Here is a 25,965-nt window from a genome sequence, read left to right as displayed (position 1 = left end):
GAACGTTTCTGAAATATGTGTCAATAAGACTTTTAACTAATGGATGTCGTCGCCTAGAGTTTTTTATTCAAAATGATGTGAAAATCATCCTGCCTAATCATTCACATAAAACGATACATTGATTTAAGTTTTGTGAAACACTTAGTTTGGAAAGCCAATATGCGGATGGGGCGTAAACGCTCCAACAGCATCATGCATATTTAGTAGTTCACACCTGATGAGACAATGCCCCTGCATACTTAATGAGCCATTCATTCAGGTGTGTCACCTATAGCTAACTTAAATATACAAGCTTCATAAAAATGATCATTCTAGAAGAAAATTTCAGATGGCATTTAGAGGCTTTTGCATCTGAACTCTTCATATATATATACACACACACACACACACACACACACACACACATATATATATATATATATATATATATATATATATATATATATATATATATATATATATATATATATATATATATATATATATACATATACACTACCAAATTGGTTCACAGTTGGAAGCGTCGCAATTTTTTTTATTTTTCCACAAATTTCGCTTGCAAATTGTATAATATCCTAGGTAAACATGTCTAGTAATTGTGCAGTTAATTCTCATACTGTATTTTCAGTTTTGGAATATTTATCCTCTCCCCAAATTTGTCACTAATAAAACACAATACAAATTATTTAAAGAAAAAGAACAATTACAACAACAATTCAAGTGTAATCTTTCTTTGTAAAAACTTAAGTATACAAAACGTATTATTTGATGACTATTTTTGACAAAACATACTATATTTAACATATGAGCAAAATTGGCAAACAAAAGCTTATTTGATGTGGCAGTCTATTATACAGTAAAAACTTTATAATCTATTCAAAACTAGTCAACGTCTTTCAAAACTAAAGTATACATTTTATCATACGTATTTCAAAGTAAAGGATTCATTAATTAGTTGATGACTTTATTTTTGACAAAACACATACAGTATATATTCCTCATCTCAGTATAGCAATAGAGTTTGCTAAAAGCTGTTCATTCAATACAGCAGTATTTGAAAATCGATAATATTTTGTAAAATTACATTTATATTTGCATTTATGTCAAAACCTAGACACTTTTAAACATCAAAATGACATTTATTAATATGTATTTGTGTCAAAATGACATATAAACAGATTTTCCTATTCAATTTTGCATGCAAACGCTTCCAAGACGCTTGCGTGTCGCGTGAAAAATAGGCGTCGGTTCTATTTCTAGCATGCACGCGTTTTCCGCGCGGCTCGTGCCATGCATGAGACGCGCGTCTCACGCAGGCAGTGTGCAAACTCTAAACTGTTAACATGGGAGCCAAAAAAAAAACGGACACGCCACGCAGCTGAGACGCTTACGCCACGCATCCAGTGTGTCACCGGCCTTATCCAGCTGATGTGGGCGTTTCACAGGTTTGTATGGATCGCCTCACATTTGCGTTTGTATAGCGCGGTCTCAGTGGGCGGAGTCACATTAAAACTTAATTAGCTGAGATGAGAATGACTGACATCTCTCTCTTTACATACATATTACATAAACTGTGAATATTTGTTTTTTATAAGTTACTTCATTTAAAAGAAGAGAATTTAAGCTTCATGCCTGTGTGTCTGTATGCCTGTTTGACTGAGTATTCGCTGAGTTAGTTCATTTTCGGACGCGTTTCAGAATTGTGACGACCTCTGCTGTAGGCTTGTTGCGATAGTCGGTGTTACCGGTGATACACGGTGTTTAACCCACCTACCGGTCATAGCACTTGACCACCGGCACCGTCACCATCGTGTTGAAGTTTTAGCCTATAGTAATAAAGCACTTAATTCAGTTAGTGACTACGTGCCTTCGTAATTTAGCGTAAGCGGAACGTTCACATATCGCGCCTAAAAACGCATAGAAAACGCTAGGCGCGCCGCGTTCTCCTTTTTCCAAAGCGCTCGGGTGGTTGCGCTCCGGAGGCATCTGTCGTTGCTAAGCTTGGTTCTTGTCACGCGACCTGCGGTGCGCTTGCGGCATTCTGAAAAGTTGAGATGTTTTTATCTCGATGCGGCGCGGACGCGCTTGGAAAAAACGAGCTTCCATTATGAGCGCGCCTACATTTGAAATAACGAACTTGCGCGCGCAAAAGACGCGATATGTGATCAGGCCTTTAAGCAGCAGGTGTCCGATTTCATTTATCATTTGAGGAGAGTGAGGCGAGCTAACTGGCAAAGGATGGCGGAAGATCTGGTTTCAAAGAGAAATGCAAACGTGAGTTTAATTTTTATATTAGTTTTTTTTTTTTTTTCACTTAAGTGTCCAGTGATTATTCGGGTAGGCTACCTTATTTAACGAAGTTTTTGATGTTTGTTCGTTTCATATTCGATGGTTGTGCGGTGTTTTTTTTTTTTTTTTTGCTGAAAAAGGCAGGCACTTTATTTAACGAATAGTGATTTTTTTTAATATAATTTCTTGTTTGATACTTGCACGATGTGTGCAGTGGTTCGTTTTAATAAATGCACTTTAAAGGTGTTTCATAAGTGCTTTTGTTTAGTTTTTACATGGTGTGTTAAGTTATTATTCATTTTGCAATAAAGATGTGTGTAATACAAGCGAGTGTCTTATTGTTTTGTGTATTTTTATTAAGAATAAAATAAATTAACCCATGATTAATTCAAACAAATGCTACTGAATTGCCGCTAATTAAAGTGAAAGTAAAATTGAGACGTGTGCACGTCCGCATTTTCGGCCACCCGAAATCCCTGACACGCAACCCCGGTGACACCGGGATTACCGGTTTTTTTACACGTCGATTAACCGGTGGAAAAAATCCGTCACCGCAACATCCCTACTCTGCTGTTGATTCTGAGAATTGCTGTTGCTACCTGAGCCCACTAATTACCTCAATTGACAGTCAACTGGAAGCACCTGTGTTTGTGCCTTAGACGCGGCTTAAGAGATCACCAATTCACCGGAGAGAGTCTTCTTTGGGTTGTTGGATTTGGGTTGCGTTGTATTTGGTTACCTTTTCATTTGCATTTGCATTTACATTTTTACTTCAACACTACATTACATTTCAACCCTGCATTTTGCTTTACACACTGACTTTACTGATGAATACAGAAACACTGTTATTTTCTTTAATTGATTTTCATTTTATTATTTAGTGTTGCCTTATTTTGTAATTAAATAAATATTATTTTTGAGCCTATAATTTGGTTTTCGTGTGTCCCTTGTTTTTGTTGCTTCCCTTGAGCCAAGGGTCGTAACAAATTGGGGGCTCGTCCTTGCTTAGGTTATTTGATTGTGCTAAAGTTTTGTTTTCGTATAGTTTGATAATTGATTTATTGAATTTTTTTTGGACATGCGAAAATTTGTTTGTACCGAAGTCAATTAGTTCACCGTGTAAAATCACCAGTTCGTAAGTACATGTGCAATATTGTTTTTTTGAACGTGAGTTTTCTCTGATAGGTATAGCGGCATGTTTCTTTTGAGATGTGTCGGATTTGTTATTTTTCTGTAGTGTTGCGGTGAAAGTGGGTAGAAGTAATTATCTCGGGAGCACATCCGTGGTGTTGAAGGCGTCGCTGGTTTGACCAGTTGCGTTTTTCACCCAGCGGGCTACAGTGCATAAATACCCCCCACCGGTAATCGCATGAAGACTAGGGTTGAGTTAGGTAGAGGTATTGGAAAAGTAGGTAGAGGGGAAAACTCGTTATTTGATTGCACTGTACTGATTAAATTATTCTGGTGATTTTTAGAATGGCTGATATTGATGAGTTTGTTAGTTCACCGTCGCATGAATTTTTGGACAGGTGTACTAAAGAGCAATTATTAAGTATTGCCGAACGTTATGAAATTGTGATTAAAGATAAAAGGCTCAAAGAAAATGTTAAAATAGCTTTGAAAATTTAGTTAATTGAAAAAGGTTTATTAGACACTGAGATGAAGGAATATGTACCAGTTGCATCTGAATTAAAAAGTAATTTGTCTTTTGAACAACAAAAAGAGCTGCTACTTTTACAGATGGATCACGAGAGGTTAAAACTGCGTTCTGAAGAGGGTAAAGTGGAGTTAGAAAAGGCAAAATTGGATTTGGAATTTCTCAAGCTCAACCTGATGAAAGAAGGTAAGCTTTCTAGTTCTGGTCAGGAGCAGAGTGTGTTTTTTTCGATCACTTCTAATCTAAAACTTGTTCCCAAATTCAATGAGGAAGATCCTGATACTTTCTTTACTCTATTTGAACGCATGGCAGAATTAAGGAACTGGTCAGATGAGAATCGTGTTGCACTGCTGCAGTGTGTGTTAACTGGGAAAGCACAAGTAGCGTTCACTTCGTTGTCGGTTGATGATTGTAAAGATTATGATATAGTTAAATCTCTCATATTAAAGGCATATGAATGTGTACCCGAAGCATACAGACAGCACTTTCGATTGCAGAAAAAAGACGAGTTGCAAACAAACTTAGAATTTGTGCGTGATCTGAGAAAACACTTTAATCATTGGTGTAAAGCATTAGACATTAAAACATTGGAGGATTTAATTCATTTGATGGTGTTGGAACAATTTAAAAATTCAGTTCCGAACCGTATAGCTATGTATATCAGTGAGCATAATGTTAAAACGCCAGAGGAAGCGGCTATGTTGGCCGATGATTTTGTACTGACGCACAAAACCACTTTTGTTGATTGGCATGCTCGTGATGTTCAGTATGCAAAGTCTCCGTCTACGTATAACCGTGTTTTCACAGGAAAATTTGACCCAAGCAAGATTTGCAATTACTGTCATGAGAAGGGACATTGGAAAGCAGAGTGTCCTGTTCTTAAAAATAAATCCAAACGTAATACACAAAGTTCACATGCTAAGCCTTCTGCTCTTGCGGCACCAGTCCTGTCGGTAGGGAGTGAAATAGTAGAAAATCAAAAACTTGTTGATGTTGATTTCTCTTCTCACTCACCTTTTATTACAGAAGGGCATGTATCTCTGGTTGGAGAGAAAGAGGAAATCCCCGTTAAAAGGTGAGCGTGTGTGGGCTGATACTTCACTGTTTCCCATAGTGACCACTGATAATAAAATTGAGACTGAACTGAGTGTTTTGTGCCAGGATTCATCATGTGTCGTGACTCGTGCAATGAAACGTGCCAATGAGGATGAAGTGTGTGATCAAAAAGAGATTCAATCTGATAAAGGCTGTACTAAGTTGTTTATGCCTGACTTGTCTGCCTTGTCTTTTCCTGTTTCTGCAGAGGATTTAGGAAAGGAACAGCGAACTGACTCCTCTTTGGATGAACTCTTCCAGAGTGCTGTTCTTCCAGTAGAGGAGTGTAATGTTGCCCGTGGATATTTCGTTCACAATGGAGTGTTGTTGAGAAAATGGAGTCCTCACAAAGATTTCGTTGGGGATCCTGTTTTTCAAGTAGTTGTTCCTACTAAGTTTCGACAAATGATGATCGAAGTTGCGCATGATCAGTTAGGTCACCAGGGGATGCGTAAGACTTACGATCGCCTGTTGCGATATTTTTTTTGGCCGCGTTTAAAACGAGATGTCTCTGCTTATATTAAGAGATGTAAAACCTGCCAGTTAACCAGTAAGCCGAACCAGGTGTTGAAACCTGCTCCATTGAAACCAATTCAGGCTACTGGTGAACCGTTCGAGCATCTTGTTGTCGATTGTGTAGGGCCACTTCCCCGTTCGAAGTCTGGTAGTAGTTATTTGTTTACTGTGATGTGTTTGAACACGCGTTTTCCTGCGGCATATCCACTACGTACAATTACATCTCGTTCTGTTGTGAAAGCTCTAACCCAGTTTATATCTGTTTTCGGAATTCCGAAAATCATCCAGAGTGATCAAGGTTCAAATCTTACTTCGCATCTTTTCCAGCAAGTGTTAAAACAGCTGCACATTAAGCATAATCAATCTACTGCATTTCATGCACAAAGTCAGGGTGCATTGGAGAGATTCCATCAGTCATTAAAGTCACTTCTCCGTGCGTACTGTGTGCAGCTGGATAGAGATTGGGAAGAGGGTTTACCATGGATGATGCTAGCTGCACGTGAAGTAGTGCAGGAAAGTATGGGTTTCAGCCCTAACGACTTGGTCTTTGGCCATAATGTTCGTGGACTGTTGTCTGTATTTCAGCAGGTTGGTAAAGCTGTAGAGCCTCCTAAAAACTTGGTGTCATATGTTTTGGGGTTTAAAAACAGACTCATCCAGGCTAGAGAACTAGCAAAATTAAGTTTCGGAAAACATCAGAAAAACATGAAACGATTGTATGATCGTACGGTTGAACGTCGAGTGTTTGCACCAGGCGATCAAGTCTCAATGCCATCGCGGAAGAAGTCAGTTAAACGGTGCCATGTAAATCTATTAAAACCCTATTATGAAAAAGAAAATTAAACATCTTTGTATCCAGCACTTTCGGCCGTTTCCATCGGTGGGGGTAATGTGAGTTTGGTGGGTGAGGAAGAGGAGACCATTTCGCCCGATGATTGTGTTTTCCGGGGTCGTTTGAATAATTCTGAGTCATTGCACAACTTGGAGTTTACCCCCCGTCATTTATCTCATGTAAGATGTCAGGAGTTATGTGACTTATTACGTAGTTTTCCTGAATTATTCGGTGACGCACCATCGCGTACTGATTGGGTTGAACATGATATCGATGTGGGGGACGCAAAGCCTATTAAGCAGCATTTTTATCGTGTTGCACCTGAGAAACGGGAATTGATGGAGAGGGAAATTAAGTATATGCAGGACCACAATATTGCAGTACCTTCATTTTCTGATTGGGCTTCCCCATGTATTTTAGTTGGAAAGTCAGATGGTACTGTGAGATTTTGTATGGATTTTCGCAAAGTTAATGCTTTAACAAAACCAGACTGTTTTCCTCTGCCCCGCGTCGAAGACTGTGTGGACCAGGTTGGTTCAGCCAAGTTCGTCAGCAAGTTTGACTTGCTGAAGGGCTATTGGCAAGTGCCTTTAACCAAGAGAGCACAAGAAATTTCATCTTTTGTCACTCCGTCAGGGTTACATTCTTACCAGGTCATGAGTTTTTGCCGTCTATTTGGGCGACTTGGTAGTTTTTAGTGACAGTTGGGAGTCTCATTTAAAACGTTTGCGTTCGGTGTTGAGACGTTTGGCTGATGCTCGACTTACAGTGAACTTGGCCAAATGCGAGTTTGCGAAGGCGACAGTGACATATCTCGGGAAGGTGGTGGGGAACGGCGAAGTGCGTCCGATGCAGGCTAAAGTGCAGGCCATTCAGAACTTTCCTTCCCCAACAACAAAGAAAGAGCTTATGAGGTTTTTAGGGTTGGTCGGATACTATCAATCTTTTTGTCGAAATTTCTCTACTGTGGTGGCACCGTTTACAGACTTGTTAAAGGGAAAGACAAAGTTTATCTGGTCTAACACTTGTGAATTGGCTTTTGAGAATGTGAAATCTTTGCTGTGTTCAGCGCCCGTGCTTATGGCTCCGTGCTTTGACAAACCTTTCACGTTGCACGTCGATGCCAGTAATGTGGGAGCTGGAGCTGTCCTGCAGCAGTCTGATGGGGACGGAGTATACCAGGGATAGGCAACTCCGGTCCTGGAGGGCCACTATCCTGCAGAGTTTAGCTTCAGCCCTCATAAAAACTCACCTGCCTGTATCTATCTAGTAATCCCGAAAACACTGATTGCCTTGTTCAGGTGTGTTTAATTAGGGTTGGAGCTAAACTCTGCAGGACAGTGGCCCTCCAGGACCGGAGTTGCCTATCCCTGGAGTATACCATCCAGTCAGTTTCTTTTCGCGGAAGTTTAACACATACCAATGTAATTATTCTGTTGTTCAGAAGGAAGCATTAGCCCTTATTTGGGCAATACAGCATTTTGCGGTTTACCTCAGCTCGAGTGCACCTATTGTGATCTACACGGATCATAATCCATTAACTTTTTTGAATTCTTTGCAGTGTCCGAATCAGAGGTTGGTTCGGTGGTCCTTGTTCCTGCAATCCTTCTGTCTAGATATTCGACATATTCGAGGATCGGAAAATGTGGTAGCTGATGCGCTGTCACGTGCCCCAGATGCAGTTTAATCTACTGGATTTGACGTTATTCCTTTTTAGTGTTTTCGGGAGCTGTCTTTGGTTCTGAACTTGAGTGTACCCTATGACTGAATTCTGTTTTGTTACAGGGATCTTTGTGGGAGTCCCTGTCTTATGGGGAGGGGTGTGACGACCTCTGCTGTTGATTCTGAGAATTGCTGTTGGTACCTGAGCCCACTAATTACCTCAATTGACAGTCAACTGGAAGCACCTGTGTTTGTGCCTTAGACGCGGCTTAAGAGATCACCAATTCACCGGAGAGAGTCTTCTTTGGGTTGTTGGATTTGGGTTGCGTTGTATTTGGTTACCTTTTCATTTGCATTTGCATTTACATTTTTACTTCAACACTACATTACATTTCAACCCTGCATTTTGCTTTACACACTGACTTTACTGATGAATACAGAAACACTGTTATTTTCTTTAATTGATTTTCATTTTATTATTTAGTGTTGCCTTATTTTGTAATTAAATAAATATTATTTTTGAGCCTATAATTTGGTTTTCGTGTGTCCCTTGTTTTTGTTGCTTCCCTTGAGCCAAGGGTCGTAACAGAATTGACTTCACTGACGGAGAGTAGGCAGAACTCGCATCATGTTTATTTTTCTTTATTTGGTGAAAAGCACAACACTTTGTTTTTATTATGAGTATACACAAAAAAATACACACTAAACAGGATCGATTGATGTATAACACAAGCATATAAGATAAAAATTAATATTAGTATTTAGATTTTTTTTTTTGCACTGATAAGGAAAAAAACGAGCGGCGCGATAGCCGACCTCAGGGGGTTAAATGTCGCAATGAATGATCCACACAACAAAATGGAAATGCAGAATGTTTATGCTTATTGTTGACAATACACAATCAAATATTCCAAATGGGAATGGACTTAAATAAGAAAAGATTCAAGGATTATTTTGCATAGATGTTACATTTCAAACAAACACCAATGCAATCCTTCTGTGTCCAGAGGCATATGAGCAATTAGTATGAGCATCAAAGATTAGTTTCAGCTACTTTTTCTTTCCTAAATGAATAAATGTTTTTGGACTAATCTGTTGATTTAATCAATGGTTCAATTGCTCACTCATAAAGACAGTCACTTGTCGCCACCTTCTGGCTTAATGATGCAAGTTGCACAAACACAGACAAGCGCAGTGATACAAACAGTGAAAGGTCCCAGTGCTGATACTGGGAAAATATTCGAACACATTCGAGGCAACGTTATACAAATATATTTATACATTAATAATGGCAATATATTTAACAGGGTGCTTGTGCTGTTAAATTGAGCTTATAGTTTCCACTGTCTTTGATCAAATTGATTATTTCTGTTGGTCACTTAAAACTTCTATCGAAAAACAGCTGTTTAGTTCAGCTACTTGCATCTTATCTCACACTGTATGATCGTTAACTGAAGCATGAAGCGTCGCGTTGGGATTTGAGTTAATATTAGGCAATTATTTCACAACTATAATTATATACACTCAAAAAAATTACTGCGGTCCGGACCTCGGGGACCTCAATGGTGTGTACGGCCCTCAAGTTAGTATGCATAGGCCACAAAGTGTTGGCGAAATAAAACATTAGCAAACCAGATAGAATAATATGTTGTTGTTTTTTTGAGAAAACTTGATAAATTCAAACACTTTCAAGGACCTGTATCGATGGATGTTCATTTTCAAAAACTTTCCAAGGCCTTGAATGTTTTTTTTTTTAGATTCAAAAAATGTCAAGGATTTTGAGGACCCGTGGGAAACCTGCAGGGAAGTCACTGCTGTTCCACAGGACCACTGGGAAAGCATACCCTATCAATGGAAGGAAGGGACGCTGCGGAAGCCACATCCTGCCCGAAGGGAGGTAACCCTAACCCTAACCCTAACCCACCCACCCTTTGACGGGGGGGGACTCAACCGAGGGAAGACACAGGGAAGAATCCGTGGAAGAATACACATATGGGATCGCCATAGGGATCACAACATATGGACCCAGCCAAACACAGGTTCCACCAGTGCATACAAGTGATAGGCCTGGCCTCGGACGTTCCGCCACGTCCGTTGCCGAAGGGTATGGAGGAACTCAACAGGGTTCGGCAAATAAGAGGATTCAGTTTCCTTGCTCCCCTCAGGAACCTGCGATCAGGAAACTGACGATCAAGTCGTGCTTCCCACGGATTTGTATCTATTGCATCATGATGTTCGTCAATACAGAGGCAACAACATTTTGAGGTGGAGGAGACAGCCCTCACTCCAACCCATTAGCAGGAAAGAAGCACTGAAGAGATCAAACACCTTTGAGATCTCCTCACGGAAAGAAGACTCAATTCAACAAATAGGTTACACTTCTAAGGGGGAGCATGCCTCATTTGAGTGGGTGTTCTCACAGAAGTGATGGTCTCTATGGCATAAAAATTATTGCGCTAGTAACCAGAACCTCCGTGTCCCGTTCTTTTCAAAACCAGACCTGGAACTCTCCAAGGTCTAAATGCGGGTGACATCATGCCCCACCCCTGAGAATGTACTCAGAGCTTCCTCTGCCCTAATGCCCTTTGTATTGAAGTCAGGATGGCTGTCGAGAGGAGAGGTCCGGTTGGGCAAATAAGGGGCAACTAGCAAGACATGGTCCATCTCTTCCCTGACTTTAGCACAGTTGTGTGCAAGAAAAATAACTGGGGAACGCATTTCTGCGGGGGCCCCAGGGCCAGTTGTGGCCAACTGTGGCCAGAATTTTTTCTGTGTCGAGGGATGTCCACTCAGAGCGGAGAAAAAACAACTGACGGAGGGATGAGTCCGGAGGGGCAACAGATGTAACTGTGCGGCCCAGAGGGTGTCCCAAAAAGCTGGAGCGCCTGGGGACGGAGACTCCACTCTCCCTGGGCCAAAGGCTGTCGTGGGGCTCGTCAGCGGCACGATTGAGCAGGCCGGAAGTAATAAGTGTAATGAAGCAACCTCAGAAGCTTCTGACTCCGAGGAGGAGGTGGCGGGCGAGTTGTGACATGCGAGGGAAGCGTAGCGCAACGGTCACAATGTTGTCTTTTCAGACCAGTACAAATTTCGCTGAGTAGCGGTGTCTCAAAGCGAGATGAACTGCAAGCAACTTGAGGCAATGGATGCCAATGCAGTCGGAGGGCCGCACCAGACCTCCGTTACTGCATGCCCTTTGTATGTGGCCCCTCAGCCAGTATTGATGGACACTCAATCTAGGGAACGTTGCCCCGAAGAAACAAAAGGTCTGTTACGGACTGAGGGTTTCACACGGAGCGTGCCGCTTTGCCACGGCCACCTCGGGACTCGGCCGTGAGGTCAGTGCTGAAGCGGTCTTCATATGGAGGAAGCCGAGCGGCTGCGTCTACCATATGCCCCAGGAGCCTCTGAAGAGTTTCAGTGGGACCCTTTCTCACTTCTATACAGCACTAACCATCCACACACTCTTTTTCAGAGATGCGGTTGACCAAATCCCTCTCCAAACTAGAAAAGAGATCCTCAGCCCGTGGACGAGTTTACTCTTTCCCAGTTGACCTGAGCACCCAACTGGCTATGAGCACTTGAAGGGTTTGCATTTGGAAATGCATCTCTGTATAACAAAATGAATGAAGGCTTTAGAAAAAGGGCCCGTCTCAATTAACACAGGGGCCAAGATGGTCGTGACCCACCTCTCTAGGGTACAATGAAGTACGGGCTTATAGAAGCCGGCTTCATTTCAGCTGGCTGGGCATCCTTACTGCGGCCGGCTCCATGCTGAGGCCGGGCTTGGAGGCTGCTGCGAATGCCCAGCGGGAGCAGCAGCAAGGGAACACCCTCGTTTTCAATAGTACTCGAAGATGACTGGCTCCCTGGCGTGATCCCATTCAGTCGAACGTCGACTACGTCGAATGTGAACAACAGAAAGGGAACCCCACTTACTTTCAGGCAATACTGTTAAAGTGGGACACTTGGATTGTCAAAGAATAGTTTATTTTTCTTCTAAAAAATTACAGACAGGGAACTGTTCTTGAATATTAATATACTGAATGAATAAATGTGTAAGTCAAACCTCAATATGATGAGTTGACAGTTTGGACTCTTTAGTCCCTTACAGAGCAGCTTCACCCCTGAATCCTGCAGGTCATTGTAACTCAGGTCCATCTCTCTCAGGGGGGAGTTTGGTGATTGTAGAGCTGAAGCCACAATTTCACAGTGCTGATCAGTGAGATTACAGGCTGTTAATCTGAAAAAGGAGAATAGTATTAATTTGGTTGAAAATGAAATCAACATATAACTGCAACAATGTACATAGTATTTTGCTTGTGAATACAAACCCATAAATGAATCAGTAAAACTAATAACTAATTCTTACAAATTATGTTCACATAGGGTTGGTCAATATGTCCAAAAAAATACAAATATATATATATATATATATATATATATATATATATATATATATATATATATATATAATAATAATAATAATAAAATAATATATATATATATATATATATATATATATATATATTCTACTTTTTAAAGAAATGTCTTGATTAAAAAATATATACATTTCAAATTGTTTTTGGAATGCAGGATATGGGGATACTGAGAGTCCGGCAGCACCCCTTATACAGGAATATAAATACAACACTGCAAAAGGTATTTTAAAAAAAAAAGTCATTAAATTATTTTATGTTCTAACCAATATACAGGTATGTGGGAAGCTAGGGGTGGGTGATATATCACAATATGAGTAAGTTTAATTCACAATAACTATATAAATCACGATATAGCTATTTTTACTTTAAAAGGGTCCTATTATTCCCTTTTACGAAGACTTGATTTTGTTTTTGGGGTGTACTGGAATATGCTTTCATATTTAATTGTTCAAAAAAGACCTTATTTTTCACATATTTTACATTATTACAGCGCCTCTCCCCCCAGTCTGGCCCGAACGCGCCGTTTATTCATAATATTAAGATGTCTCTTACCTTAGTCAAACAACAAATTTGAAAATGCTGGAAGCATTTGTAAGCCTTTTTTCACAGAAACTGCAACCACAGCTGCTATTTTTTTAACGTAAATTTAACACTAAAATTTTGATATTTTCAATCCCCCGTTGTTAAAAAGTTGTTTAGATAAAACCAGATTAAAAACTTAGCATTTATACCCAAAAATTGCCATAGCAATTCAGATTTACCTCCTATTTAATGCCTTTATTTTCACGCTGTGTTTCAGCAACGTGTAGATTTACTGTAAACAGTCACACAACACACGTTCAAATGAAGATGTTTTAGCCTACTCATAAAAATTCAAACTTTGGATTAATTATACATTTTTGTTTTGCAAATTTTATTGTTTATTGTTCGCTACTGTGTTGCTATTTATTCAAGTCTGCCCATTTCCTGAAAAAAATATTATAATCATTATCATTAATAATGTTATTATTTTTTGGGTTCCTTTAACCAGTGTTATAAAACCAATACATGAGTAATACAGCACTATTGTGACTGCAAAGTGTCCCACAACAAACCTTTTGTCAACGCTACACTTTGACTAAACAGATAAATTACATATTTAAAATAACTAGCCAACTTGGAACTTTATACTACGGTCTGTCTGAATCCTCAGTTCTGATTGACTGAATGGTGTGTGTTAAATCCATTTAATGCACCGTTTCCAGTCAGTCACCAGGCAGTTCCAGAAGCACATGCACACATTATACAGACAGTCACTCGCACACACAGAGATGACCATGCACACACTGAAACATTAAAGGAACACGCCAAATTTTTGGGACTTTAGCTTATTCACCGTATCCCCCAGAGTTAGATAAGTCCATACATACCCTTTTCATCTCCGTGCGTGCCATAACTCTGTCTGACGCACCCACCGCTAGCCTAGCTTAGCACAAAGACTGGAGGTTATCGGCTCCAGCTAGCATAATGCTCCCAATAAGTGACAAAATAACGCCAACCTTTCCCTATATACATGTTGTGATTTGCATAGTCATAGCGTGTACAAATAACAAGGTCACATAAGACACAACCATCTTCTAAACGTATACATACTGGGAACTATATTCTCAGAAAGCGAAGCACTGCTACTTCTGCGGAGTGATTTGCTCGCAGCACCTGAGAAGCCCCGTGGTGAGGAGCAGAGAGTTTGCTCAAGAGTGTAACGCTAATCACTCTGCCCAAGTAGCAGTGCTTCCACCATTGTGTGAATGAGCACAAACAGGATTTTTTCAAAATTCTCCTTTTGTGGTCCGAAAACAAAAGAGGGGCTAACAGCATTAGAACAACACCAGGGTGAGTAAATGATGACTTCATTTTCATTTTAGGGCAAACCAACTCTTTAACCCCCTGAGGTCGGCAAACACGCTTAGATTTTTTTCACATAGCAGCAAAATAAACTTACAATACTCTGTAATTTATGGTCATACAGACTTAAGAAATATGAAAAAATAAACTGTTAAATGTCTACTTTTTTATGTATCCACTTACAAGCGAAAAAAAACATTGTGTTTTTGTAAAATAAAGAAAATAAACAGGGTGTGCTTTCTGCCTGTCCGTCTCGGTGAACTTTTTTTTTGGAGCACGTCTCTAAACTTAAACAAAACTCAGCGAATACTATTCACCCAGGCATGAGCAATATATCTTTATAATCATTCAAGTGTGTACTTTTAAATGATCTAATTCAAAACTAAATCAAACATTCTCTGTTTATGTAATCTGTGTGAAAAGAGAGAGATGTCAGTCGTTCTCATCTCAGCTCATTATTTTTAATGTGATCCCACCCACGGAGAGTGCGCGCTATTCAAACGCAAATGATCTGAGGCAATCCATGCAAACTGTGAACGCCCCCATATCAGCTTGAGAAAACACATCAAGTTTAATCAGATCATTGTACTTGTTTACACCGTCTCGCGGCGCTATGAGGAATACTACTATCGTAATAATAATAATGGAAAATGTACCTTATTCCTTACTGGAATACTGTACTTTTCTTTTCATTCTCAAGTGAATCGCGTTTGTGTGTGTGAATGAATGAACGGCAGAGATGCGCGCTGTTTACCACAGCTCGCAAAAAGACGTTTAAATTTGAATTGCGTTTCTGTGTGTGAATTGACCGGCTTTAACAAACTATTTTGCTATACTGATATGAGTAAAAATCGACTGAAATATGTTGAAATAAAATGTATTTGTATAAGCAACGTATTAAATTGCAAACTAGCATTTATATTCCCTATAATAAAAACGAAAGACCTATGTTACAGACATATGAAAGACAACATTTTGTTGACTAGTTTTGGATAGATTATACATTTTTACTGTAAAATAGACTGCCACATCAAATAAGCTTTTGTTTGCCAATTTTTGCTCATATGTTAAATATAGTATGTTTTGTCAAAAATAAAGTCATCAAATAATATGTTATTATAGTGTTTGTTCCAATGTAGGCTATATTCAAAGTAATGAATCCTTAACTTTGAAATATGTATGATAAAATGTATACTTTAGTTTTTACAAAGAAAGATTACACTTGAATTGTTGTTGTAATTGTAACCTTTTTAATAAAAAATATATTTACAAGGTAGATGTAAACAAACTATTAAAAGGTAAATATAAGCATTTTCTTTAAATAATTTTTATTGTGTTTTATTAGTGACAAATTTGGGGAGAGGATACATATTCCAAAACTGAAAATACAGTATGAGAATTAACTGCACAATTACTAGACATGTTTACCTTGGATATTATACAATTTATAAAAATTGAGATGCTTCCAACTGTGAACCAATTTGGTAGAATATATATATATATTATGTGGGCCATTGTCTCCTCAGGTGTGAACCACTTATTATTCATGATGGTGTTGGATTGTTGATGCCCCGGCGCATATTGCCTTTCCAAACAGAAAGTGTCTTACACAATTTAAATCAATGTATTGTTTTATGTGAATGATTAGGCTGGATGATTTTCAGATCATTTTGAAGAAAAAAACTCTAGGCGACGACATCCATTAGTCAAAATTCTTGTGGACACATATTTAGTATGTGTTTTGTGGCCTTATTTCAGAAACTTTAGTTTTTAGTTTTTTCAATAACCATGCATAAACATTATTCTCTCAAAAATACAAACATGTACATACGTGTTGCTCACATATTATGGTAGCCCTGTTTGTGCTAATAGAGTGTAATTACACCTTTGCCATTAATATGTTTATAAGCAACTGAAAAAAACACAAATGTCAGGGCATGTCAGAACATCTCAAGGACCCCAAAAACACCTTAGACCCCAGAGGGTTAAAGGTAGTTGGATTTTCTGTGAAAACCAGAAAAAAAAAAGTCTCTTGACAACCACAAAAACAATGAAATACAACCATTCTCATACACACAGCAGACATGATCAACATACTTGAGTTTGTCCAGATGTTTGAGTGTATCAGAGAGCAGCTTCACTCCTGAATCTCCTGGGTGACTGTAGCTCAGGTCCAGCTCTCTCAGGTGTGAAGGGTTTGAACTCAGAGCTGATGCCAGAGCAGCACAACCTTCCTCGGTCACCAAACAGCAAGATAATCTAAAACAACAAGTGTTCATATTAGTGTGCTTCATTTTTACAAATGTTTTATATCTTTTTTCTAGGATTTGTGATACAGCGGCAGGGATGCAGGATATGGGGATGGGGATATCGTTTCGGGAGATAAGACCCTTATTTCTCGACTGGGATCGTGTAGAGACTTTGAAGCTGCATTGCGACTGACATTTGAACCTTCTTTGAACATTGGAATAGTTGATTGCAATTGAAGTCCATTCTGTGTAGAAAAATCCTGGAATGTTTTCCTCAAAAACCTTAATTTCTTTTCGACTGAAGAAATAAAGACATGGATATCTTGGATGACATGGGGGTGAGTAAATTATCAGCAAAAACTTTTTTGAAAGTGAACTAATCCTTTAATACAGGACCTGCACCCCAGTCTGGCCTGGATGTGTGATTTATTGCTAATATTAAGATGTCTCTTACCTTAGTCAAAAAGAAAAGAAAAAAAGTAAAAAAAAAAAAATTAATACTGAGAAGAACATTATAAGACATTGTCACGTTGTCAGTTTGTTTTGATTTCTGTTCTTATCTGGGTTTTGTTAAACTGATAATTAGTGCCATTCTGTCTTTCTCCGCCCCCTGCCTGTTTGTTTCTATGGTTTCTGATTTGATTTGAGTTTCAGTTCAGATGTGTCTCATTAATTAGTCGCATTAGTTCCCTGTTTTCTGTCTATTTGAGCCTTGTGTTTCTCTCTGTTCTTTGTCAGTTCTACATTCCCTTGAATTGTTTTTTCTGTTCTTGTTCTATAGATTATTTTGTGAGTTTGAGTTTGTTTTTGATAAAGCTGCTGCACTTAAATCCTGTTTCATCTCTGCTGCAACCACTGTGTAACATACGTCTTCTGAAGAAACCCCAATTACTTTCATGCAATACTGTTAAAGTGGGACACTTCATTATCAAAGTGGAAAGCTTTCATTTTTCCAATTAAAAATTATATACAGGGAACTGTTCTTGAATATTAATATATTGAATGAATACATGTGTGTAATATATTGAATGAATAAAAAAGTCAAACCTCAATATGTTAAGTTCACAGTTTGGACTCTTTAGTCCCTTACAGAGCAGCTTCACCCCTGAATCCTGCAGGTGATTGCAACTCAGATCCAGCTCTCTCAGGGGGGAGTTTGGTGATTGTAGAGCAGAAGCCACAATTTCACAGTGCTGATCAGTGAGATTACAGGCTGTTAATCTGAAAAAGGAGAACTAATAGTATTAATTTGGTTGAAAATGAAATCAACATATAACTGCAACAATTTATATAGTATTATGCTTGTGAATACAAATCTATAAATTACTCATTAATCTAATAACTAATTCTTACAAAATATGTTCATATAGGGCTGGGCAATATGGCCAAAAAATATCTTTTCTTTTTTTTTCTTTTTTTTGTGACAAATTACAATAGTCACTTTACAGCTAATTCTATTATTAAAATACATGTACTTGTAGGTTTAAAGTTCAACATTTGCCACATTTAATGTGCACAACAAATATCCCAGAAAAACATATGGTGCTCCTATTCTGTTGCGCTCTGTCTGTTTCGTGTGCAGCAGAGCTCGTTCACTGAAGTCTGTGAAGTTTATTATAGACTCGATTGCATAAGGTTCGTCCACTCCTGATAGCTAAATATTTTTGCATGACCTTTCAACATTTACAGATGGAGAAATGCACTACTTACATCTACTGTGAATCTACATCTACTGTGGCATTTTGAAATATTTCTGTGTTTATTTGGCCGTTTAAGCGCGCAACCGGAGACAAGGACTACTATGCTTGTCCGTGTTGCGCTCGGAGCGCAAGCACAGCATCCTGTCAGTATAATTCAGTTCTCTTTCGTGACTTATCATGCTTTTACTATTTCTTTTCAATATAAAGCGCATCCTGCTCTTTTCTTTCTCTTTCATTCATGATTTGTTATTAATAACTTTAAACAGAATCGTCAACTGAAATCTGCGGGGATTATCAAAAATACGACACATTTATAGGACATAAAGGGTCTCTGCGGCAAAAGTGAAAGTAAAAGCAAAGCACCCATTTCAATAAAAGGATATATTAAAGTTTATACAGCCTACTTTTACATTTTTGCTGCTATTCTAAAGTGATTTTTAGACCTTAAACAAGCTGTAGCTGCTTGAATCCAGTGCAGGAGCTGTAGGTTACAATTTACCACAGAAATGTTAACAGTTAGTTAATTGTTGTGGTGACTCGTGACACTTGCGAACAGCACTGAACATGCACTTTTGCCGGTAAAACTTGAATATTATTATTATCAGAAACTTTCCATTAACTTCGGTAGGCTGTACAACAAGGGCATTGTAATTGGGTGCTTTTTCTGCAGAGAGCCGATCTCTGTTGATGTGTCTTAACTAGGGCTGAACGATACATCAAATTTTCATCGTCATCGCGATGAACACATCGCAACAGACAGCCTGACACGATGAATAAATGCCTGGTTCAGATTACAAGATTTTTGTGTCTGTTAAGATAGTCACGGTGTCAGATTACACGATTTTGACTACTAAAATCTTGTCGTGTGTGGACAAGAAACGTCACTACACGTTGCTTTCCGACCAGTCATCGCGTGTCACAAGCACACATTCACTCGCGCACACGCGCACACACACACACACACACACACACTGTCCCTCGCTCACTCACTCCCTTGCGCTCGCTCACTCACTCGCACACACTCGGTCCCACACACACACTCACTGTCCCTCGCTCACTCACACGCGCGCACACACGCTCACTGGCGCACACACACACTTACTGTTGCTCGCACTCTCACTCACTCGCGCACACTTACTCTCGCTCACTTACTCAACCCGTTGTGGAGGACGTTAAAAAATTAAACATGCTAGTCTTTCTGTCGTGATGTCGTGAAGCATCGCAGACGCGACGTAGGTTGTCGCCCACTATGACACTATACGAGATGAAACTATCGAATCTTGCGTCCCGATGCCCGTGGTCGTTTACGAATCCCCACGACACCCTACGTCAAACGGATCGTGCCAAAATCGTGCTAAAATCGTGTAATCTTAACAAGCCAGGTAATAAACGTTTGACCTATCACGCAAAGAACCTATTAAAGCACTAAGACATGGGAACAGTATAGCTAACATTCACATTTGAATATTTATCGCAAGTCATATCGTCATCGCAATATTAAACAATGTTATCGCATATCTAAGCTTTTCCTCATATCGTGCAGCCCTAGTCTTAATTTTTTTTATTGTTTGTTGGTAAAGGGTGAGAGACATTGCGAGCCACATGATTTTTGACAAAGAGCCAGGTATGGCTCGCGAGCCATAGTTTCCCAACCACTGGTGTACACGAATCAATAGATATACATGACCCAGGGTACGGGGCGTGGCATCACGATGGTGGCTCTCCATCATGATATCGTCCATCGGCACAACCCTAGTGTTAAACTATATACATTTACTTTATATTAAGGCCTTCCAAATAACTCATAAGGTTTTTTGGTTTTGTAGGTTTGTAACAAATTGTATTTTGCATTTTTCTTGCAGCAGCTCACTCTGTGTTTTTTTCAGATGTGCTCGTAATATCAATCTAATGTGTATCAATATAAACAGTGTTTCATTCTATATAGTTTATAAAAATAAATAAATATCTTGTACAAACTCAATATACCGCCCAGACCTATGTTCATACTGTAATATTTTTATATTTTCACACTCACAGAGCTTTTCTGCAGTTCCTCACAGCAGGAAGCAGTCTCCATTTACCCTCTTTTGATTTGATGTTCTTCATGAAGTCTAGCTCATCCAGTGCCTCCTCTGACATCAGGATCATGTTTGCCAATGTTGAGCATTGTGCAAGAGAAAGACTTTTTCTTTTTGTTTCAGAGCTTAAAAATACCTGCATTTCTTTAACAACAGAATGATCCTTCATTTCAATCAAGCAGTGTGACAGATTCATCCATCTTTCAGGACTGATATTGTTTTTTTGACCTCGTTTGAGGTTCTGGATTATTTTCTTGATGCTCTCTGGGTTGTTCTCTGTGTGAATCAGGAGATCCTGTAAGAGTCTCTGGTTGGACTCCAGTGAGATGCCATGAAGAAATCGAAGGAAAAGATCCAGGTGTCCATTTTTACTGTCCAAGGCTTTATTCATTACTCCCTTCAGGAGCTCGTCCAGAGGAACATTCTCACACTGAGTTCTGGACTTTTCTGTCAGGAACATTTTCAGAACTTCACTGTTCTTGTGTAAAAAGCAGGAAAACACATACAATGCTGCAAAAAACTCCTGAAAGCTCAGATGTACAAAGCTGTAAACCTTCCTGTGATAAATCACAGATTCCTCTCTAAAGATCTCAGTGCAAATCCCAGAATACACTGAGGCGTCAGTGACGTCTATGCCGCTCTCTCTCAGGTCCTCCTCATAGAACATCACATTGCCCTTCATCAACTGATTGAAAGCCAGTTCAGCAAGTTTCACAATCACGTCTCTGTTGGACTGCAGGAGTTTCTCTGGATCTCTCTCTTCATACTTCTGGTTCCTCATATGAGTTTGAATGAGGAGGAAGTGTATGTACATTTCAGTCAGAGTTTGAGGGATTTCTGCACTGAGATCTTGTTTCAGGATGTTCTGAAGCACAGTGGCTGAGATCCAGCAGAAGACGGGTATGTGGCACATGATGTGGAGGCTTCTTGCTTTTTTGATGTGTGAGATGATTCTGCTGGCTTGATGCTCATCACTGATTCTCTTCCTGAAATATTCCTCCTTCTGAGGGTCATTGAATCCCTGAATTTCTGTCACACGGTTGATGTAGTTTGAGGGGATCTGATTGGCTGCTGCTGGTCTGGTGGTGATCCAGATGAGAGCAGAGGGAAGCAGATCTCCTTTCATGAGGTTTGACATCAACACACCCACTGATGAAGTCTCAGTCACATCAGAAACTTTCTCACTGTCTGAAAACATCAGTTTCAATCTGCTTTCATCCAGACCATCAAAGATCAACAAAACTGTACATTCATCGTACATCTTTGAGTCCAGATCTTGAAGTTCAGGATGAAAGTCCAGCAGAAGTCTGTGAAGACTGTACTGATGATCTTTAATCAAGTTCAGCTCTCTAAATGGAAGCACAAACATGAAATCTACATCCTGATTGGCTTTTCCCTCTGCCCAGTCCAGAATTAACTTCTGCACAGAGACGGTTTTTCCAATTCCAGCGATGCCTTTAGTAAGAACAGTCTTGATTTGGTCTTTCTTCTCTCTTCTCTTCTCCTCATATCCAGGTTCAGGTGAAGGATCAAAGATGTCATTGCAGTTGATTGGAGTGTCTTGGAGTGTCTTGTAACTTTTCTCCATCTGTAGCACCTCATGTTCTTCATTCACTCCTTCACTCTCTCCCTCTATGATGTACAGCTGCGTGTAAATCCTGTTCAGGAGGGTCTGATTCTCTTGTAGTTTGATTCCCTCAAAAACTATCTCATATCTGTTCTTCATGCTGGTTTTGTGCTGGTCTTTGACTCTCTGAAGATCATCATGCACTGGTTGGTGAGAATCGAGCTGCAGGGCTGCTTCTGTGTCATGATGACTGATGTGTTTCTGACAGGAGGAGGATGAGCTGGTCTGACAGGACACATATCTGATCTGGTCAGATCTCCAGTCACTGAAAAAAAGATTGAGAGACAAACAAAAAAGACATTTATCAAAATAGAGAAAATATTTAAATATCTTTAATATTGAAATATGTTATTTAAAATCATACCACAACCACAATGATAAAGAAGTATTTGTTTAATAAACCTCTTTTACGCATTATAAATCTATTGTGGCCAGTTGATTTCATGACATAAAGTTCCTCAAGGTTATGTTCCCCCTCCAATATTGCACAATTTGTACGTCTCCCCCCTTACAAAACAAACATGTATGGCAATATACTACAAAATATAATATGATATATTACATAAAACATTTCCATATATGGGAAACTAGTGCTCATATATTTCAATAAACTGCAATATATCCATTGGCCATGTATGGCTATATATTGATACATATAAAACTTTCCACTGAGTAAATGTGTCTTTAGCCCTATTCGGACAGGACTAGTTTTCCATGGGGACGTTAGAGAAATTTGTGTTTCACAGATGTACTTTGCGATTATAATCATGTACGAATCTGCCATGTCTCTGTTTTTCTCACACAACTTTCCAAAAAAATTCTATGGAAAATTATCTACTCATGGCTCCAGACTAACTTTTTTTATTAGGAGTAGGGCTGGATGATTTTGGAAAATAATCTAATTGTGATTTTTTTTTACCAATATTGCGATTGCGATTTAATATGCGATTATTTTTTAAGCTCTTTATCTTTTCTATTATTCAACAAAAACAAGCAATAAATCATTGTAAAATAGGGAAGGGAATCTTTAGGCACCTCATGAGCCGATACATTTTTTTTCTTTAATTGATCTTATTAATAAAACTTAAAATATTTAATTACATAATTATAAGTAGGCCTACTTATAATAATTACACATTAAAAAAATAAATTAATACAATTACATGTTAATAATTTTAACAAATATAGCTTCAAAACAAATAACAAAGAGGGAAAAAAATATTACAAGCAATAAACAAAGAGTGCTTTCAGTAGCCTATTTAAGAGTAGGCTGTCTGAACTTTTTCATCTCTTTTGAAATTATAAGATGTGGTTTGTCCTGTCTGTTTAATAACTGACTGTGTCACATTAATTTCGCGTCATAAAAGCATTTTGAGATGCTACCACGTAGACAGAGTCGCTCACAGCCGCATGCTCAAACGCTCTTCGCAAAACGCACGCGAGTATTTGAAATTGAAAGCAGCTTCTGTCGGTGATTTTCATATTTTTAATATATAAGCCAACTGCATTCCAAGACATATGATGCCTTCGTAGAACAATTGTAAGTAAAATACCGGCGGGCGAGACCGCGCACACTACAAAGTAACATCACGCAGACCGCGCGTATCTCATTTCTTGTGCAATGAAGCCCGCGAATGTCCTTGTAATTCGCTTCAACTTTTCCGAACTTTATTAAAGAGTATTTCTCGTAAGGTCCGAGTGGTGTCGCGCGCGTGTGTGTGTGTGTGTGTGTGAGACAGAAGCAAGCAGAATACGATTGTTTATAAAGCACGCGCGTCGTCACGTCTGTGTTTAAAACTAAGCTCAGACATAAATCTGAAATCATCTTAATCGATAAAGAATCGTTGGAGAGAATCTATAACACAATATCACATAAATTAAACATAAACTTATTTCCTGTAGCCAGGTCTATATGTGTCGCGTGCCAAGTTGATGCTTCATTTGCAATACAGACTGGTTTACTCTCGCGTCACGTGACCAGACTATAATCGCAGCTTTGCTGTTAAAAAAAATCGCATTTCATCATATCGCGATATTATCGCAAATGCAATTAATCGTTCAGCCCTAATTAGGAGCGCTGTAGCCCCTGACTTAAAATTTTAGGAGCGCAAGCAGAAAATTTAGGGGCACACCTTAAATCATCTTGCAATGCAATTATTCATATTTTCCTCCCACATAACTGTATTACTGACAAATGCTTTGATAATAAATAGACTTAACATACAGAAATTACAATGTGCAGTGCAATGCGCAGGACTCCAGACTAACATTTTAGGGCAGCAGCACTAAGTTCTACAGAAAGTATTTGGTAGCACTGTGGGATGACAAAGCACTGAGCTTAAATGAGTGACAAAATAGCTATTAGGGAGTGAAAATAGCCAATAAGCGTCCTCTATGTTTACAATGGTAATTTAATCTTTTTTTTTTTTTTGGTATTTTGAGTTTTCCTACTTCTTGAAACTTTTAGTTTTATAAATAGGGACAATTTTTAAAGGATGAACAAAAAATTATTTGGTCAACACATTAAAAATAACATTTAAATATGATATTATATAGTTTTCAAGTGTTGGAAAAAGATGTGTGTAGGCTACTGTTATAACCATAGTTACAGTTAGTGTTACTACATTAAATCCATGGTGAATGATGCTAATCTGTGGACCTAAAGCCTTCTATAACTTGTTCGTTCATGGCACAATGTTTCTCCTGGTTTCCACGTCAGCGCTGTTTGATCTGATATGGTTTATAACAGAGAATTCTGCGACGAATCTGAATGTTTCTCACTGGATCTCGCAGCGATGTTATTAATTCTGTCGCGAACTCAATGGTTTTCTTCACTGGATCTCCACGATGTAACAGTTTTGCGTGATCGAGATCCGCCCGCGACTGGCAAGAGAAACTCTGCACTCTCTATTATTGGTTCGAATTATTAAACGGTCTGTGAAGCAGAAATGAGCAGCGCAGTTTTTTTCCACTTTCATTTTGTTTTGATTTATTAACATGTCACGGCATACTCTATGCTTGAGGCTGAGATTGTGTCTAACTAGCGTATTGTGTTTAAACTGCAAAGTGCCTGCACTGTCTGCGTGTTCCCCGCAGTTCTGGGGTAGCGACTGCAACATTCGCAGTTCATTAAGTTTGTCTCCTTACAGTACCTCAACCAGTTGAATTCTCTCAGCCAGTCTTCCCGAAAATGGTGGGTTCAGGACTTTATCACCTCACAAACCTCTGACTCTGAATCATCATCCGACTGTGTCTGTGATTTGTCTCCGTTAGTCTGTTTCCTTCCCACAAACGTTTACGCACGCTGGATTATCTCTAGGACCCTCCCCCTCCACACATTAGCCAGTTACAGTGGCCATTCCCTATTCTTCTCACACTCGTCATCATTGGCCTGCTACACATTCCGGATTCATTGACGCGCCCCTTCTACGTTTAACGTTAAAAAATATTACTGGTCGCACATGTGCGACTGGATGTAAAATTCAGTCGCACACTCTCAAATTTTGGTTGCAAAATGCGACCATTTGGTCGCAGTCTGGAGCGCCCTGCTACTGTTTTTCGGCAAACTGAACGGTCCTCTGAGAAATCTAATACTGTCAAATGCGAAGGTCAGTGATTGCTGACATTGTATTATACTAACGCTTCTCCTCATTTGCATGCTTTCTTTTCATTTCAACATGGATGGTATCTCATGAAAAAAAAAAAAAACTATAAAATTAATAAATAGAGCCAAATCGTGGAAACTGCAAAGACTGCCCATTTTAATATCAGTGTCACATACTTATTATCACATACATCTAGAGTCACATCTACACATCTAGATGTCTCTGCTCACTTATATGGGTTTATTATAAAGATACACTTCTATAAAATTACACAAAGTATATTAAATAGGGTTTTAAATATAAATAAAAGTTATATCAATAAGTAATTC

The 25,965-nt window shown here is 39.0% G+C and overlaps 1 protein-coding gene across 1 annotated transcript in view; it reads right to left on the bottom strand.

Moving 5' to 3' along the window:
- Positions 1-25,965, bottom strand: part of LOC311086380 (NACHT, LRR and PYD domains-containing protein 12-like) — a 78,278-nt gene that overhangs the window by 26,863 nt on the left and 25,450 nt on the right. Inside the window, exons 4-7 of the mRNA XM_084119246.1 lie at positions 20,362-22,296; positions 17,674-17,847; positions 16,475-16,636; positions 12,121-12,294 (exon numbers count right to left, since the gene is read on the bottom strand). Coding sequence (XP_083975372.1) covers positions 12,121-12,294; positions 16,475-16,636; positions 17,674-17,847; positions 20,362-22,296 — 2,445 coding nt within the window. The remainder of the gene's footprint in view (positions 1-12,120; positions 12,295-16,474; positions 16,637-17,673; positions 17,848-20,361; positions 22,297-25,965) is intronic.

Source organism: Abramis brama, assembly GCF_963993115.1.
Source record: "Abramis brama genome assembly, chromosome: 1".
Lineage (NCBI taxonomy): Eukaryota > Metazoa > Chordata > Actinopteri > Cypriniformes > Leuciscidae > Abramis > Abramis brama.
Note: the sequence above shows the minus strand (reverse complement) of the source record. Positions and strands in the feature narration are given on the sequence as shown.